The sequence below is a fragment of the Phasianus colchicus genome, chromosome 5 (assembly GCF_987193195.1).
Source record: "Phasianus colchicus chromosome 5, bPhaCol1.hap1.1, whole genome shotgun sequence".
Classification (NCBI taxonomy): Eukaryota; Metazoa; Chordata; class Aves; order Galliformes; family Phasianidae; genus Phasianus; species Phasianus colchicus.
In genome coordinates, this window is record NC_143440.1 from 54,390,643 (window position 1) to 54,409,294 (window position 18,652).

General features: G+C 37.0%; 1 protein-coding gene across 5 annotated transcripts in view; it reads right to left on the minus strand.

Annotated features, from left to right (window-relative positions):
* SYNE2 (spectrin repeat containing nuclear envelope protein 2) overlaps positions 1-18,652 on the minus strand; it is a 172,594-nt gene that overhangs the window by 88,193 nt on the left and 65,749 nt on the right. For 4 of the 5 annotated variants that reach the window (XM_031605585.2, XM_031605584.2, XM_031605583.2 and 1 more), the window contains exons 42-56: positions 17,558-17,867; positions 16,933-17,097; positions 15,751-16,107; positions 15,208-15,342; positions 14,516-14,659; positions 13,136-13,288; positions 11,627-11,782; positions 10,974-11,239; positions 7,691-9,806; positions 7,073-7,395; positions 6,466-6,610; positions 5,545-5,760; positions 4,890-5,155; positions 4,101-4,257; positions 2,046-2,201 (exon numbers count right to left, since the gene is read on the minus strand). In XM_031605585.2, the coding sequence (XP_031461445.1) occupies positions 2,046-2,201; positions 4,101-4,257; positions 4,890-5,155; positions 5,545-5,760; positions 6,466-6,610; positions 7,073-7,395; positions 7,691-9,806; positions 10,974-11,239; positions 11,627-11,782; positions 13,136-13,288; positions 14,516-14,659; positions 15,208-15,342; positions 15,751-16,107; positions 16,933-17,097; positions 17,558-17,867 (5,065 nt within the window). The remainder of the gene's footprint in view (positions 1-2,045; positions 2,202-4,100; positions 4,258-4,889; positions 5,156-5,544; positions 5,761-6,465; positions 6,611-7,072; positions 7,396-7,690; positions 9,807-10,973; positions 11,240-11,626; positions 11,783-13,135; positions 13,289-14,515; positions 14,660-15,207; positions 15,343-15,750; positions 16,108-16,932; positions 17,098-17,557; positions 17,868-18,652) is intronic. The other variant, XM_090141784.1, reaches the window with a different exon arrangement.

The following is an 18,652-nucleotide window of genomic DNA, read 5'->3' on the forward strand; positions in this document are numbered from 1 at the left end:
GGGTCAGCCAACTATCAGTACTCTGTTAAATCATGGTAAATTCCCTGTGCTGGGATTTACGGAGCTCAACTGCATGTGCACATTGCACAGCTTTGTGCTGCACCGTTACAAGACATTTCTAGTTTACCACTTATACAGGTTTGTCACCACTTATTCTGAAATACTCATCCTTCTGTGGGAAGAGAAATAAGAAATGTTACTTATTTAGTAAATTATTTGCTTTTATTTCTTTCTACTTGTTAGTTTAGTAAGATTCTGCCAGGTATTGTCAGAACAATATAATACCCATACTAAGGTACTGTGTTGATAAAACTACAGTAATTAAAATAAATGTATAGGAAAAAAGACCTACAGTCCTTCTCTTGGGTACTCGTGTTTATACAAAACAAATTATGAAGTCCAGTCTATACTTTGTGCCTACAACTCTGTGGAAAAAGGAACTCAGACTGTAATCACCAAACATTTCACCATTATTACTACCCTGAAGTATATTCAGCATGAAAAATTACTGACGTGTGCAGTGGTAGTTTCTTCCTGCAAAACTAAGCAAAAACCATGGAACAGAATCACATATGAGCAATGTGACACAGCTGGAAATATGAAAGCAGGCTGTTCACAGACATCTGTCGTTCCTCAGACAATTTGCTGTATCCGTCAATGTTCTGGTCATCCACAGGGCAGGATTTTTCTTTCAGTAGCTCTTAGTGGTCTGAATTTATAGTATTTGTCACATAAAATGCATGGCATCAGAAATACATTTTATGTTCATTCTTATGTTAGCTTCCTTAGAAGAAAGTAGAATGCCATTAAAATAAGACAAGTTAATTCATTTTAGCACAGACTGGTACCTCCTGCTATGTGCCTACACTGATCTCCAGTTCCCATAGAATTCATCTGGCTTCCTTCAGGCATTTAAAAAAATTCCAACACATTCTGTATTGTTTTCCTCTACTCAAAACTGAAATGTTTGCAGGGCAATTCTTGCACTTCAACATGTAACACATGCACTGCGATCATCTTTCATTTCAGAAATTGAAACAGCAAACCAAAAAACAAAAATCAACCCAAAGCATAAACACTGTTTTATTCCCCCTTCTCCTTCTCTCTCCAATCTAGTTGTCTGTTCTGAAAAGACTTGTTCCAATTTGGAATAAAAGCTGTAAAAATAAACCTAATTAAAACTAAGAAACTGTAACGAACAGATCTCTAAATATTCAATACAACATAAAACAAATGAATAATCCAATAGACAAAACAAGTAACTGGATTTAAATATTGTTTCATTAAACTTTCAAGTTCTATCAAATTAACTACAAGTTAGTCTTCAAAATTGGCATTATTATTTCTGCAAGAAGTTAACTGAATGTTTTTTTCATTTTTAGAAAAAATAAATGAATAAAAATGATAACTACAGCACAAGAGAATTTCATCCCAAACTTTAAATATTACATTACTTTCCTTTAATTTTGCTTTCAGTTAACTGCTTACATTCCCTTTATACAGAAAACATTACAAAAAAGCATCTCATTGCAATTTAGTTACCCAAATACTCTGTCTGCTTTTAAAGGAGTGCTATCATGTCCCGAGAAGTGGTATAAAGAGCCATGCTGTGATCTTTTACCATACATGCAAGTTTAACTTTTTAAAAAGTGGTTTCAAAGGAGTCTTTTGACTCAATTGTAAAAATTCTTCTCAGTTAAGCTAAACTAATATTCCAACCAACTATGACTACCAGCTCAAGGTAAGAACCAGACTGGACAGAAGATCACATCCATATCATATCCAAGACCTTACTGCTAGTGGTTCTCTCATGCTCTCTTTCAACAACATCATTTTATATTCAGCTGCTTACTGGAAGTTTATTCTAAAAGAAGACAGTTAACATTAGGAATTTTTTCTCCAGCATAACCTTTCACCAAAAGTAAAAAGTCAAATTAAAAAATAATCAATGTTTTAGTTTTAAATTTAAAGTTACAAAACTCACCCAGTCTTGCTGCATGAATACATTACAAAGAAGTATGTATGAAAATCACATAAGCAATTACCTTGTCTTCCAAGTCTTGTAAAGTTTTCTTGCAGTCCTCCAGCTGTGCTTCAGTTTCTGCAGGAACTATTGTGTACATTTCAGAATATCTGATCCGGAGTTTCTCCATGATATCCTTAAGATTTTGACTTTCTTTATCAATCACACTCTGAACTTCCTATGAAATAGAGATTTTTTTACCCATTTTTTTCTTGACATACACATATATCTTGTGGTTTATCTTCTTTGCCACGAGGATGATTCAGAAAAGCTGTTTTTGAGACATAAATCCTACTTTGACTACCTCTGCAAGCGTTAACCTCAAGAAATACTCCCTCATTTAATCAAATGATGCTTTTCAATCTATAAGAATGAATTTAACTTGATGCTATTCCATGCCAGGCAACTGGCACGTATTGGTATTTATTGACAGGTATAACAATGTAATCAATCATACAAAGTGCACCAATCATTAAATGTTCACCTTTGTGCCGTCCCTTCTGCCAAAAGTGTATTTTCTCATTTAAAGATGTTTAATAGCCAATGTTCGTTCCCTCATTATTATTAACAACACAAAAGCCACAAAAAGCAACAGATTTCAAGCTGAAGTGTCTGCTTTCAGGCAATTATGCAGAGCAGCACAGCGGGCTCCTTTCAAAACAGTAGTTTCCAGTCCTGCATGAAGAATGCCAGTTTTATGAGATAAAAGAAACTCGAACAACTGTCTAGAGCCTGTGGCCTAGAAATAAAATCTGACCCAAGTCCTCTTGCAGAAAGAATGAAGAAACTCATTTGTTTTGAAGGTTTTCTAGAGTTTCAAGTTGGAAAGTTCTGTTTTACGGTTCCTTTTCCCAGTATTCAGCTATTCGAGAAACTCAAACGTTAATGATGTTATTGGGCAAAAAGCTCCCACTGGGCATTAAAATTAACACCCTTTCTTCCATTAACTCCCAGTTTTTGCGTGGGAATCTTTTCTCTCATACAAATACAGTTCACATAAGATAAACGTGACAGTCTGAAATTGATTTATTTCCTGTCATCTCGAGACAACTGGCTCTGATAGAAATAAAGAAATAAAATGAAACCATGAAACATCTGTGTGCCTAATTCTACAGCAAAGTAAGCTGTTGTACCAATTAACACTATGCCAGTATTTACAGGACTTTACGGATTCCTCAACCTGAATTTGCAAGAATCATTTACAATATCAGCTACAACACCACTGTCCAAAGGAAAACATCCAAAGCATGTCTCTGCAGACTGGTTTCTGCATACAAATGCATGCCCACAGTTTGACAGGTTGGTTAGTTGGAAAGCATTTGCCTGTTAAAACCGTCACCATTTTTTCCTGGGGATTAGTCTGACAGAGCTCAAATTGTCTACAGACCTTAGGAGGCTAGAATAAATAAATGATAACGTTCTAAAGTTTAAAAATAACTTAAACATAGTAAAAATAAAATCTAGATCAAGATCTAAAAATTAAGAGAATATAAATAAAATAACACTAAATCAGGATCAACATGATTGAAATAATAAATAAATAGATGCATATAAACCCAGATTCTGGAACTATTTTGTAGCATTTTGTAAAGTTCCAGTATTCAAAGAAGGCTAACAAAAATATACTGAAATGATAGAAATGTATTTAAAAATGTACTGGATTGGTGCAGAGTTAAGGCTGGTGGTCCTGATCACAATTTGACTTCTATAAAGCAGTTACCAGATTAACTGACTTATGTGGAATCAGATCCAGAGCACTCAAAGCTGCCCTGGTTAGGCATGCAGAGGAGGAAAATGCACAAGATATGCACTAAGCAGTCCTTCCTAAAAGGCACGCTGGTTGTGAATCTCTTAGCAATCTATGAAGGCTTCTACTAACTGAGCTAGTAGAGGAAGAAGAGTGCAAACCAATTCCAGGGCAGGCCAATCGAATCCTGCTGAGCCAGACTCTCTTTAACTCAGTGTGCATATGGATATACACACTTTGCAACTAATTTTATTTGGAGCAATTTCAAGCCCCAACATAAAAGAGAATACAATCCAAAGATTCCCACAGAGTCACAGAGCAACTGCTAACCTTTAGCTGTGCTGCCTTTCCAACAGCATCTTGGGATAGCACAGATAGAGCATTCTGTAATGCATTTTTCACAGCATTTATTTCTTCAGTGATCTTGTTCCTCTCTTGAATCTCCAACTGTACCAAATTCTTATGATCTTGAGTCTTTTCATACAACCTATGACAGATTCCAAGCAAGAATACACTGTGTTAGATTTTACACTGATAGAAGTTATCTGAGCACACTTAGTGCAGAATTTTTTTGTAAACATCCAGAATATTTTCTTGTATTTTCAAATTATTTTACGTAACTAAATCTCTGAGTGGCTGCCCTTTATGCTTCAATTTCTTAGAAAGTGAGGCTTCAGATATTGCTAAGTATAATTGATAGATCAAAACATGGCTATTTAACCAGGAATGATGCTCCAGAAGACAGTTTATAATCTCAGAGTCTGAAAGCCATGGCAGAGAAAAAAGACATTAACAGAAGAGTAGAAGACTTGCACATCTCATTCAAGTTCACAAAAGCTTGGAGCTTCCAAAAATCGATCACAAACCCTAATGTTTTCTTCTACATTTGAACTGCAGCCCACACATGACATGATCAGGCTCGAGTCTTCCCCCCCAACTAGTACCTCCCATTGCCCATTCTGAAGATAGCAGATGGGTTAGATGAAGCACTACTGTGACTCAGTAGATTATCTTCTTTAAGTCCAGTACATCTTTCACATATTCTTCAATATCTAATAAAATGCTGCTCTTATAAGTAATCGCATGTTATAACTCCCACCAAACTTTTGTACCACTTACTTTTTACAGCGGTCCTGCATTGTCTTTATCTCACATAAGGCAGGAAGGGCAGTTTCTGCCTCCATGTTTTCAGATGTATTCAGGATGTTCCTTATTCGGTGCAGAAGTAAGAGCAAGAGGAGCTGCTGCCTGCTGATGTTTTCCTCAAACGCATACACAGAGTCCAGTAATTCTACCAGTTCCTCTCTGGTGGCTTTTTCCTTTTCTTTAAGACTTTCTGGCTGTTCTTCCTGGAGCTTATCAAGAATTATTGCTTCTCGTTCCAGCTAAGTAAACAGCATGCCACACAATGAGCTCAAGTGCTTTTTTAATTCATCAACATAAGTTACATTATTTATTTACTCATATGCATAACTAAATAGTAGGAACTGCATATCCAGAAAGCTTGAACTTCTGATGGGTGCCAAAGCTTTTGAGTTTGCTTTAACAAAGAACAAAGCCACACAGAGTCATGCTGGGTTCAGACAATGTATGCTGTAAACATCCCGGTCATTTCTGACTCCATGTTCAAGAAAATCTGGAGGTAATTGGCAGATCAGTGCAGAAAAAAAAAAAGATTTTCTGTATTGATCTCAGCCCTGCACAGGTAGATTTACCATCTAAGGTCTCAGCTCAATCACATTCCTCAAAACTTACTGTTTGTTAGGCAACTCACCTCCTCATTGATGAACTTCCATTCTTGTTTTAGTTCTTCACAGTTGATTTCCAGCTCTTTTGCCGCCTCAAGCAAACCCAGCCAATTTTCCCACAGTGCTGTTACAATCCTGCCCAGGGCCCTGTCACTTCCCTTGCATAATCTCATCAGCTCTCCTGAGACCTGCCTTAGCTTCACAAGATCATCTTCAGCCGAGTCAATGTTGGAGACTAAAATCTTATGCAAAAATAAACAAGCAAATAAATCAATACAGCCTATCAGAAGTGTTAATGAAGCATTCAGTAACATGATTAGAACCCTCTATTAAAATGGCAATTCCTGAGCTGGCTAAATAAAGTTTTAGTGAGGGAATTCTGTACTGGCTGAGACTATGGAGAAAAGGGAAATAAAACAAGCAAAGCAATCAGAAGAACAGCACACACAAGAAATTAGGTTGCTTTTACTTTATGGTTATTTGGAAGGGAAATGAATGAGCTCTATTTACAGACACACAATATGAAGAGTCTGCAATATGATGAGTACTACAAGACAGCAGAAAGGTTCATTGTAGCAGAGGCATGGTGAGGGGAAAGCAAGAGAGGCCTGGATGGGGAAGTAAAAGTACTCTGACTTTCCCATCTGAGGGAAAATAACAGCAATTTGAGAAATCTGATCAGTGCAGGTCCTGCAAAGCAGCAATGAGGAAACAGAAATGCAATACCAACTAAAGCACAGGTAATGTTTGGTTTTTCCAGCAATAATATGTACGTATCTTACACGGTATATTATAATCCAGTCTACTTATAGATACCTAAATACATGTTGTGGTTTAGTATATACATAAATACAACATAACTGCACTGCTTACTCTGATACCATAATGCCCTGCATAACTGCACCGCAGTTTTGCACGTTTTTCAAGTTCTTCAGATCATCTCTTACCTTGCATTCCTGTAAGTTCTCCAAAGCTTCCTTATAAGACATTGGTGTTTGGGATAAAGACTGCCCAAGCATCTTTCCCAGATTGTTAAGATCATCACACACTTTATCTTTGCATTTGGAATAGCTTTCGTATTTTTCCAAATATCTGTAGGAAACAATTACAAAACCAATTGTAATTTGTTATGTTTGATTGTCTCTCCAAACATAACACCCACTAGAACAATAAGCAAAAGAACTTCTAAACCAGCAGTTCTTACTAATTATTTGGCAAATTGTCTTCAATTAGTATTCTTTTATACACCTCAGCTCCAAAATCTGAGATACTAAAGAGATGCAGGTACAAATATCCCAGTAGTAAAGAAATGTAGGTAAGAATATAAAACGTATCAGCCAGAGCTGCTTGAAAGAATTGTCTGTCTTCCCTTAAGTCTCCATTCTTTTCAAAAATACAATTATTATCTGTTAATTTTCCTTCCATTAAAGTCACACCTAGAGACAACAAAGTTGTTTACAGTTCTTTCTGCTGAATTACCTGGCTCTACAAGAGAAGAAACAAAACAGCAATTTTTGTCATAGGTAGGCATATGATCTAGGAACATGAACCTACCTTTGTTTGTCAGCCTCATTTCTCTGAATCTTCTCTTTTAATGCCAAACTTTTATTGACTAGTTCTCTTAAAGTATTTTCCAGACATATTTTGTCTTCTGGTTTCACTAGGTTTTTCAGCTTGGAGTACAACTGCTCTATGTCAGCCTTTGCAGAGTCGAACTCTTCTTGTTTCCACTGTGGGGTTTGATAGGTTTCTTCTGAACTACTGAGCTCTACTGCAGCAGAACAAACTTGAGCTTCACAGTCCTCAAGGAACTTGGCAGCCCTCTCAACAGCCTTGGTGTAAAGCTCACCAGCCTTACATGCCTCCTCCAGAGCAGACTGAAAGTGTTTGAAAGACAAAGGAACCATCAAGAAAGATTGCTGTGCTCCTCTGGATGGCCAAATGGCCTTCTCAGAATTTCACGTGTGGTTGTCTTCAAGACCCAAACTCATACAGCAAATGCCCTCTATTACCCATGTAGCCATAGAGAGGTGCTGATTGCCTTCAAACATAGGGACAGGGGGTATAAAGGAGCTACCAATACTGGAAAATTCCACAGTAAAGAATGGCAAGACATAAGAATCATAGGTTTCATTACAGACACGGACATACGCTTTTATTAAATATACTTACAACACGGGCAGCAATGTCTGTCTTCAGTTGTATTTCGTGATCTGCCAGCGCTCTTAATTTTGTTTCTACACCAGCAGCAAGAGATTTTTCTTCTTGACTTTCCCTCTCTTTTTCCATTATGCATTTAATAGCAGAAAACTCTGCTGACATCATATTCTGAATTGATTCCCATCGCATCTTTTCATACTGCATCATTTTCATGTCTACTACCATTGGCTGCTGGAGCTCTAACTGAACATGCCTTAAGGCATGGGATAGATGCTCTGCCACATTCTGGATATCTTCCTTGTTTACACATTGAAGACTAGAGACCAAGTTTTGAAGAAACAGACTCAATTCCTCACCATCTGTCTCCAGGCTCTTTATTTCTTGCCTCTTTGATTCTTTGAATAGCGTGTGAAAAACCTCATTTTTGTTTATTTGATTTTCTACCTCCTTGATTAAGTACAAAATTTGTTGAATTGTCTGAAGCAGAATCTGTGCAGATACAAGACTCTCAGTAGGAGAAGAATTAGACCTATCATTTAATATATTTGCTTCTTTTCTTACAGCAGATGTCATAGTCCGGATTTCATTTAGCAGTGCATGAAACTTATCACATTCCCCAATAACATTACTAAAATGTGTTATTTTCCCTTTAATTTCATTTCTAATTTTAAAAAATTGAGTTTGCAATTCATGCAATTCATCCAGCTGGAATGAATCCCTGTTTAGACCTATGCATTCAAAGATTTCTTTGAACTTCATTATTTGTGACAAATTAGACTGAAAAGATAATACTTTTTCTTTGAGTGCTTTGCATTTATTCTTTACTTCTTGTGTGGCTCCTGTCAGTTCTCCTTCCAGTTTCAATTCACTACACTGCAGATCACTAAGATCTTGTTGCAATGAAGTTATTCCTTCTGCAAACTCTCTGTAGACTGCTATCTTTTTTCCCACTTCATGACATTTACTCTGAATTTGCCTCTGAGTCTTTCTTGCTCTATTTTTCAGACTTCTTAATTGGTCAATCAAAAATAATTGTTCAGATAGACTCAGTTCCCCAGCTGTGATCTGACTCTCTTCACAATGGGATGAGATAAGCCCTTCAATCTCTTGTATGTCCTTTAAAATCTCCTTTAAAATATCCTGTTGACTGATTAATTCTGAGCACGTGCTGGTTTGGTTCATATCAGGCCTGCCAAGTGTCTCTGCATTTCGAAGCTGACAGTGAACTTTCTCTACTTCTGCAATAAGTCTTTGCCTCTCTTCCAGCTGAAGCTCTAGGTGCTGTAATCTTTCAACAGATTTTAAAACAAGAGCCTTGTATGAATTCTGTAGTGCTTGTAGGAGGAAAGTCATATCAGAGATCTCCTCTGGATTCAAGCTGGGAAGGATATGCTGGAGCTCATTACCCAGTGTTTCAATCACAGGCTCTCTATCTAGAACTTCATTCCTCATAAGCTCACAATTTCTGATCTGTGATTTAACATCGCAGGGGAAAAGTGCTGCTTTCTGATCAAGAGAGGACAGTGAATCTTTGACCCATGAAATATTTTCTTTCAGCTTCTTCATTATGTCTTGTTTCTTCACAGCAGGACCAGTGATCTGAACATCGTCTTGAGGAGTACTTTGCTCTGATAAAGCTTCCAATTTGCTCTGCAAATCCTGTATACAGCTCTCCAAAGCTATTTTTTCTTCATCGCTCCAAATTCTTTGCATTTGCAGTTCTATCTTTCTTTTTAACAGGGAAAGACCATGCTTAATGTTCTGTAGCTCTGCGGTCCAAATTACAGGGCATTTGGCTTTTTCTCCAGCTGAGGAACACAACTCTGTTTGTAAATACTGTTCTTGTATCAATCTCTGAATATCCTGTGCTTTATCCATAAGCGTGTTAAATTCATTGATTTCTGCTAACACCTGATCATGCTTCTTTTGCACTGCCTGTTCCATGTGCTGCCACCACTGCTCCAGTTGCCTCATTTGACTTGCAGTTAACACTTTGTCCATGCACGTTAAATGCTGAGACAAAACTTCTTGTTGAGTTTTCAGCTGGTTTAAAACATCTCTTTCTTTGTGCAATGACTGTACACATGCTTTAATTTTCTCCAGAAGAACTGTGTTATTCATAGGACCCCTGCCAAAAATATGAACAGGTTTATAAAGAAAAAAACCCATGAACTACACATATTCTAAGAGAGTTTCATCACACAGATGATTCATTCACTTTCATTCACATATACATATATATCTTTCTTAATGTTCTCTCACAAGTGTCATAACAATCATAACAGTATGACTTTCTTGCTTATCCATACAGTGTTAGTTATTTCTAGGTATCTCTGCAGTTAAAGAATGTATTCTTTACATGTATTAACATGTATTCTTTAAAACAGCAGCATACACTAATACAACAGAATGTGCCTCTTTCTAAAATAAAACTTGTCTCTCTTTTTAAAAATAAACAATAGTATTAAGTTATATCTAAGTGAATTAACAACAATTTATATTGCTATACAACTAAGAAAAAAACTTGGCTAAAAGAAAAAAATTCTCGCTCCTTCAGGATTAATCTGGGGGAAGGCATCTACTTGTCTTTTATATCCAAGAGCATTTTGAAATTGAATTTCCAATCTCTTTGCTGCAAATCAACAATTTCAACAAATCAACAACATCATTTTAAGTTTTCTAATTAATGTGTTACCTTACTGTGACTGATGGACAAGTTCCATGTTTTGAAGGTTAACTCATAAAAGGTACTACATATTTTGCATGCATTGGTTACCTTTGGATTGGTACTGCAATTATTTATTGCTGTGTTCTTTCTATCAATTAAGTTAATTTTTCAGAGTTATGAGTTACCAAATTTGGCAAAAAAATTAGAATTGATGAGTTCTTGAAAAAGAAATATTGCTCCAATTTCCTAGCTAATTCATTCTAAAGAAAAAATAATATTTCATATCTGACATATTTTGCAAAAATATTTTAATATGGCATCCATATAGATATTTAGCAAAGCAACCAATTTCTTTGCTTCGCCTAAAAACAAAAGTGAGTAGATGTTGCTAAAAGGTTACAGTCGAGAATCAGCAGTAATAATTCAGTTTAAAGACTCCAGGTGCAGTCTTAACACCACTTTACAAACCTGTGAGAGTTCTCTTTCTATCAATCATTAATGAGATGTATAAAACCACATGTGTCTCAGCATTTTGTTGAAGCAGCCCACATCAGTTGTATTGGTAACATTAAGCTAAGGACCATATTTGTTTGCAACCTATTAACAGAAACCCACAACTATACTTACATTTTTATGTTATCTTTTTCTGTTGCCAAATTTTTCATTGAGGACCGAGCAGCAGAAAGGTTTTTCTGGTACTCATTAACCAAACAGGACTGTTGTTTCTTTACTGCCTTAACAGCATTCAGTTCTTGAAGCAGCCTGTCCCAGCAAGGCACCACAGGCTCTGGGGTTTGCAGCTCTGCTCTGTTTGGTCTTGTTGCATCAAGAAACGTTTCTTGACTCAGACACAAAGATTTTGCTTTCCACGTTTCCAGTTCAGTTTGTAAATTCTACAATCAAGCCCACCACAGAAAAGGATTAGAAGAATATCTTAACCACTTTCAGTTTCAGCATAAAATACTGATACATTCGTATACATACACTTCCTTGGTTACATGTAATGAGCACACATCACAGAAGTACACGTGCAATCACAGCTGTATCTACTTGACGTATGTAGTACACTTCAGAAGATTAGTACAAAAGATGGCATTTACGTGGATATATTTGCAATTAAGGCACAGTGTTTGTAGATTACCTGTTATGCAACTGTCTAAACCACAGAATCAAACCTCAGTCAAGATAATATGCAACAATTTTGTTCTGCCCAACTGAATCATACTTCTGTAAATGTATCGCTACATTAACAGTGAGGAATGACTTTGCAATTTCCATACCTCCAGCTCTTTCAGTTGCTCATTTATAAGCACAATATCCAGCTCAGCCACTTCATTTTTCAGCTCATTGACCTTTTGTTCTTCCTCAAAATACTCAGTGTTTATTTGCACTCCAGGAAATAGTTCCTTCTCATCAACCCCTGCTGCACCTTCTTTCTGCAATGCAAAACAGTACATCTATTTCTGAAGAATTCCTAAAATGGTAAGTTTTCTGACTGCAATGCTTGGCTTCATATGTATAAGCCATGACTAAATCCTGCTCTTGCTTCCTCCTAGGAGGCCCTCCCATCACTACCACCCACCTCTGCAGTCATTCTGGCCTGCAAGCACTATTCAATTAGCTGAGAAATCTCCATGAAAGTTTGAAACTCTGACATCTCCTTCTTCAAGTATCATCTTCCTTGCACCCATTTCTGCCTACTGATAACTCAAATTCATAGGTCTATGTACTCTGTCTTCCCCTTCTCTGCTATACACACACATGGGTCTTTTTAGCCTCTCACACTCATCTGGACATACAGATACACAGATGGTGACAGTCTCTCTGCACATTGCTTTTAATGTTTTCCATAGCCTTTCAGCTCATCAGGTGGTGAGAGATAGAGGAAAAATTGAGAATGCAGAGGAATGAAGGTTGCTCCACAGGTGCTGTTCTTCAGAAATAAACTCAGGGCTCTGCTACTCACTATTCACAGTGCAGGCCTGTGGGAAACTGTCAATAATGGGGATACATGCCAAATATGATTCTGGCTTCTGTCCATGGTGTAGCCCAAAATCTATAACCCGTTTTCTTACCCAGACATGCAGATTTATTCAGGAAGTCAGCATAACCTACTTCACTTCCCCTGTGCAAAGTCCCAAATATGACTTGCCAATGGAAAGGTCAACTGCAGACTTGCCTATAGATTTAACTATAGAGACTGGAATTGGCTTCATCCTGAACTTTAAGGACAGGATGAACAAGGAATAATAATCACGGGGAATTCTCAGTAAGGCTATTTGTGCTGAAACACCATTATTCTTAAAGAAGAATACACTTAGTAATACCATTTATTAAGGTACCTTATTATTCATTTGACTTCAATCAATTCTTCTTTCTCTATTTTATTTTCTTTTGGATTTCAGCTTTCTGCTCTCCCTTCTTTATGATGGCAAAGACTATCACAGCTAACTACAGTAACACAGAATGTTACTGTATAGCAACTTAGCAAATAGCAACTTAAAGAGAAGGCCTATATATAAAATACTGATCATTATGGTTATGAAAACCAACACTGCTCTTTTGAACAAATCCACTGGAAGAAGAAGAAAAAAAAAAAAAAAAGTGTTGCTAGTATTTGATGAAGTTCAAAATTACTGTGGACATGAAGTTGAATTATACACAATGAGCTTGATTTCTCTGTGATAGTAATTACTACTTCATTTATAACAGAACTTCACTGAAGTCCTCTGTAACAAAAATCCAGCAACTCTGACAAGTGCAACTTGAAATACCAGAGTCTGTTTTACCTCATATGTAGAAACTGGGAGGTCAGATTCCAGACCATTTGTCTCAGCTGTTACAGGTTTCAGGACTTGACCCTTCAAGCACACACTCTGTTGAACCTGCTCCTCATCTTCTGTGTAGGATTGATTCTTGACATCAGCAGGTTTCTCCTTTTTCTGTAAAAATAATACTAATAAAGAAGCAAGTAACAAAAAAGCCCTAATCAAATGTACTGAGTAGTAATTACAATACTTGAGAAGCATATTTATGAAGCCCACACTTATAGGTGAATTAGGAAAGCCACAATTATCTCTCTTAAATTTTTGTGTACAAGGTTATGGCAAAGAAAACCACTTGGAAGAAGCAGTGCTGAATTTTTATTATAACTTTTGAGAAAAATTATAGATTGCAAGTGGTCTACCTGTGATCTACACTGTTCATATTTCATTATTCTAAGCAAGGACCTTAAACTGTGTACCCCTGGATGCTGTCTCAAATGCATTTTTTAAAGGTTTAGGTTTTTCCAATCTTGCACTTGCACTGTAGACAGTCTGTGGTTAGGCACATAACCAGCTACCAGACAGGATATTCACAGCCACCTATACAAAATAAGGAGTGGAAAATACTTGCAGTACATCCATGATGGAGAGCACATAATTGGCAATGTATTTGTGCTGCAGGGATACCTAAGCTATTGGCTACAAGTCAGATAAGATACGTACTGAAAGTCCATCCACAACCCAGAAGGAGCTAATTTATCCCAATTCTCAGCAAGTTCATGAATGCACACTGTGCTCCATCTTGTCATGGCTACACTGCCTTGAGCATCTCATGCTGTTTGCTAAAACTAAAAGCCTGAGAAGCACCTTGCTCCATCATCTATATAACAACTCTTCAGGGAGGTGATGATGGCAACAAGACCCCTGGATTAGCTTTGTATCTCCAACAAGAACACAGTTCTTCCCACACATCATAGCTCCAGCTCTATTTTGTCAAAATTCCTCTTTTATCGTGGTGCACAAAAGAGAACACAGCATTTCAAATGCAACCTCATACATGCAAAGTAAAGAAGAAATCTAAATAAATGAAAGAGACTCAAGCAAAATAACAGTATTCAAAGAGAATGGTTAAAAGGCATCACAATACAGTCAAGTGATTTGGAATATCATGTCTTCAGAAAGCCACTTTGTGGCAGCTCAGAGTAACAAAACAATTCCTCCATGCACATTTTAAATGTACACGAAAGGATTGTGAAATGTAACGCATATTCAATCCGTAAATACCAACATCAGGTGTGAATGTCAGATTTTTACTATTTATTTGTAATGTTATCCCCATTGCAATGAAACTGTATACATACACCCACAAATTGAATCACTTTCTTCAATTTCATGTCCGATTACCTTCACTGGACTTGTTTCCCTTCTTATTTCATCACTTCCAATACCAGCATCATCCTGATGCCTTTCCAGTTCTGCTCTGTCCAGAAGGTTCTCTTGGACTCTATCACACCTATCCATAGCCGGGCTCTCTTTATCAGCTTCCTCCTGGTTTGAAAAACACAAAATGTTTACAACCAGTAAAAGTCACAGTCCAAAATTCAAGCTTACAAAAGAACACTGCACTCCATAATCTTCCTACATGTTCTTCAGTTTAGCTTAATGAATGGAGGTAACCTGAACACAGTTTCTTGGGGAAACTTGCTCAGATCAGTCTGCCGGGATCTTATGAAACAGTTTCTATTTCTACTTCTCCAGAAATTTCTGTATGGGCATTTATTTCAATGGTCATCTCTCTGCCTGCAGCTGCTATTAATGATGGATGGTCAGATCAATGAGGGAGTTTGCCAGATTACTCCTTCAGCTTTCCACAGATGAAGTTATTTATGGTGTAATTATCCTGAGGTGATCTGGAGACCAGCAGCTCTAGATTAGAGACCTCTACAATATACTTTGTGCCTGTATCCTTCCTTTTAACTGATGAGGAAAATATGTCTCTGTATGACCATAAATTTTAAGGAATTAAATAGGCATTGCTATTGAACAGACACACATATATACACACTGACATCTATTAAAACATATTAACCAGGTACCTGAGCAGTTTGGCTGTATTTGTCCTTTCCTTGATGGATACTCTGCAATGGGCTGTCTGACAACACACTGCTTTCTTCCAAAAGAGAACCATTTTGCTTCTCTTCCTCTGATACGTTCCCAATTACAACTTGACCCTGAGAGAAATAATATAACACAAAACCTGTTTTACTGTAAATATATTTTAATACTTAAAAAATGAATATATTTTAAAAATGTAAACAAACAGGAAAAATATTGTATTGTAGCTCTTAGCAATTCTTAAAGGTACATGAGCAACTCTCTAAGTACTGAAATGACTGCAAAAGAAAACTAAGAACTAAGGTTTTTTGGCAGAGGCACATCTGTAATTTTCCTGTCAACACACTTTTTCCCCCCCAAAGGAGGCTTTGTCTAATTATACACAGATTGTGCTTCAATTGAAAGTTGCAGTTTTGAATAGATAGTAGGATGCAATATAGGATGCAATATACCAAAGGCATTTGAGAGACATGTCTCTTTTGAACTAGTTCTCCACTGTCATTATTGTCAGGAAAAATACTCACAGTACACATTTCCAAACACTCCCTTAACTCTGCTGTTGTGGTGCCCTCTTCTGCAGCAGCAGGAGTATCTGAAATGATCTGCATCTCCCTCTGTAGCACTGTTTCTGTCTTATTCTCCATCTGTACTCCATCCATGAGATCATCTTTTAACTCAAGGGCTTTAGTGGAAATATTTTCTTTCTTTTGCTTGACATTTTCAAGTTTTTCTTCAAGCCTCCTATGTTCACTCTGAAGTGTTTCAATTTCATCCTCAATAAACTTCTGTCCTGGTGAAGAAGTGTTTTGTTTAACACTTTCTGCTAAAACCAAAATCTTCTTTAGCATGTCTTCAAATTGACAAAGAGGTGCTTGTTGTTCCTTTGAACAGGAGAAAACATGCCATTGAAACATATATTCACTCAATATACTTAACGCTAAGATCAAAAGTCAATCACAAAAATCATAAATATTTACTGTGAACAACAAACTAAGCTGAGAAGTACAAGAAGTCCTATTTGCTGCAGAAAATCAAATACTGAATTTTAGTGAGCATCTGAAGCAATATGCATTAAGATGATAAAAAAATCAGACAGATTTCCGTGAGGTGCATCTAATCAAGTTTTAAGAACATAATTCCTACTTCTCTTACTGCTCAATTTTGAGGTATGGCAATTTCTGGAGGTAGAGGAATAGCAGTGATCAATATCTGAGCTACAGTTTCAGCTTTTAGTAGCTCCCTATGCTCAGAGCTACAAGATTGTTTTCAGGTCCACCAAACTGCAGGTCCACCAAACTTTCACCTGTCTGTGAAAGATGCTTCTTACAACTGAACTTAGCTCACTGTCCCTCACATTAACCTTCTTCTCTGCTAATTTGAAGACACATACTAACACCAAATTTGACAATCTCTTCTTCATTATGCCCCCCATAAATCTACAACCAACCAAATTAATTCTACGTGCTTGACACGACGACAATTTTACCTTCTGTTCAATTGACAGTAAAAGCCCATTAAGAGTGACCTTCTTTAAGAGTAATTTCAGGCCTACACTTACCTTGATGAAAGGAATACAACACACACTTAGTGACTTCAAAGTGTTTCTTGCTTCTTCAGTTTGACACGAGCAGCTCTTATCTTTTATAAATCAGATGATCTCTACAAACACCCAGAGGATGGACCTACTTTCAAAACCTGTAACATACCTGTGATTTCCTTTGTTTTTGCTCAGTGGATGGTTGTTCCACTGTTGGACTCACACAGTCAGCAAGCTTTTTGGAAACAGTTTTTAGTTCTGTGTTCAAGCCCGTTACCATATCCTGAAATTGCTGGTGCTCTTGAACATGTCTTTCCAAGGTCTCCACTGCGGCCTAGAAATCAAGGAGTTTCTAGGATTAGACCAATACTAACTGACACAAATGGACCTAAACTGGGTGAAAACAATAACAAACATCCAGGAAGTCACTCATTCTTCTAAAAGGAGAAAACAATTATGTGACCTTGAGATTTCTAGGAATGGATGCTTCATAACAAAGCTATCAGAATCTGCTTGCAAAGGTATAAACTATTATTCTTCACACTTATCTTGCCTTCATTTGATTTAATGTTTTTCCTTCTGCAAATGGAAGTGAAAAGTATGAACTCGTGCTCTTTTTCCAACGGTAAGAGACAGAAAGGAGTCCCCTGCCCCTTTACAAAGCAATTTTCACCGCTTCTAGTTTAGTCATCAACTTGTCAGTTGAATGAGACCTACAGGCAAGCAGTAAGACCTGCAATAAGATAGACTTTTTACACCAACATTCTCATAAGAACACAGAGTAAGGTTCCAACCTGTAGCTGGCTGAGCAGATTTTCATGCTGGTGTTTTAATTCCAACCATGATTCCTCTGTGAAGCAGGGATTCTCAGCAAAGTTCTGTATGTGATCTTGGCTTTCTAATTCATTAAATTGAGAAGTTAGATCTTCTGCCTTCTGCAAGAGTTTGGTGTAACTTGCCAACTGAGCTTGCTTCTCCAGCAAACCAGGCTGGAGGGCAAAACCCATATCCTGTTGTTGTTTCTTCAGTTCAATTAGAGCCAGTCTCAGATCTTCTTTGCTTTGCTCATACTGTTCCCTGTTGAACAGACGTTGCTCTTGAGGGCTAAGAAAAAGATACTGGTTTTAATATTAATTAAAATATTTTGCATTTATTACTTAAAAAACAAAAAATTACAGTCATTAGAATGAACACCAGCATACTGAGTACTTTTCTTCAGATTTTAAATTAATGACCAAATTTAGGCTGGAATTTTCAAAGGTGTGAAAATGAAAGATACCTGAAATTAGTGCTGCTGAAGTGGACCTAAATACAGGACAAGTGACTAACCCTCTTACATGTGCCTTAAATTGTAACCCACAAACCCATAGTTTCTACTATCTGAGGTAAGATGCTCACGGTCTATATTTTCAGCTCTTTATTCCATCAGAAGTCCTCTTTCAAAACTACAGTAAGACTACAAATCTTTAAAAACATCTTCAGACAGTCTCCTGAAAGGGAACGTTCTGTAGAAGTGAAACATTGCTTTGGTTGAGGTGGAAGTGGTGGGGGAGTGTTTCAGATCTATAGACAACAAAAACAGCATACACAATAAAGATTGTGCTACCACAATCCAGTGACCTTGACATTAGATTATGATTTGTTTGCTCTCCAAATACCCACAATGATCCACTGAAGGTGAGCGGGTTACACCTGTCCACAGAAAATACTCAACTAAAATTAGTGAGACAAAAGGCCATTAAGCAACAGTTGTATGTTCACATCTAGTGATGAAGCTACAATATTTTCCAGATGGAACTTAAATGCCAACATTTGAAAATATGATCCCACACAAAAAAAAATCCAAACAAATAAAGTCTGGTTACTATTCTACAAAGTACAGCAGGGAA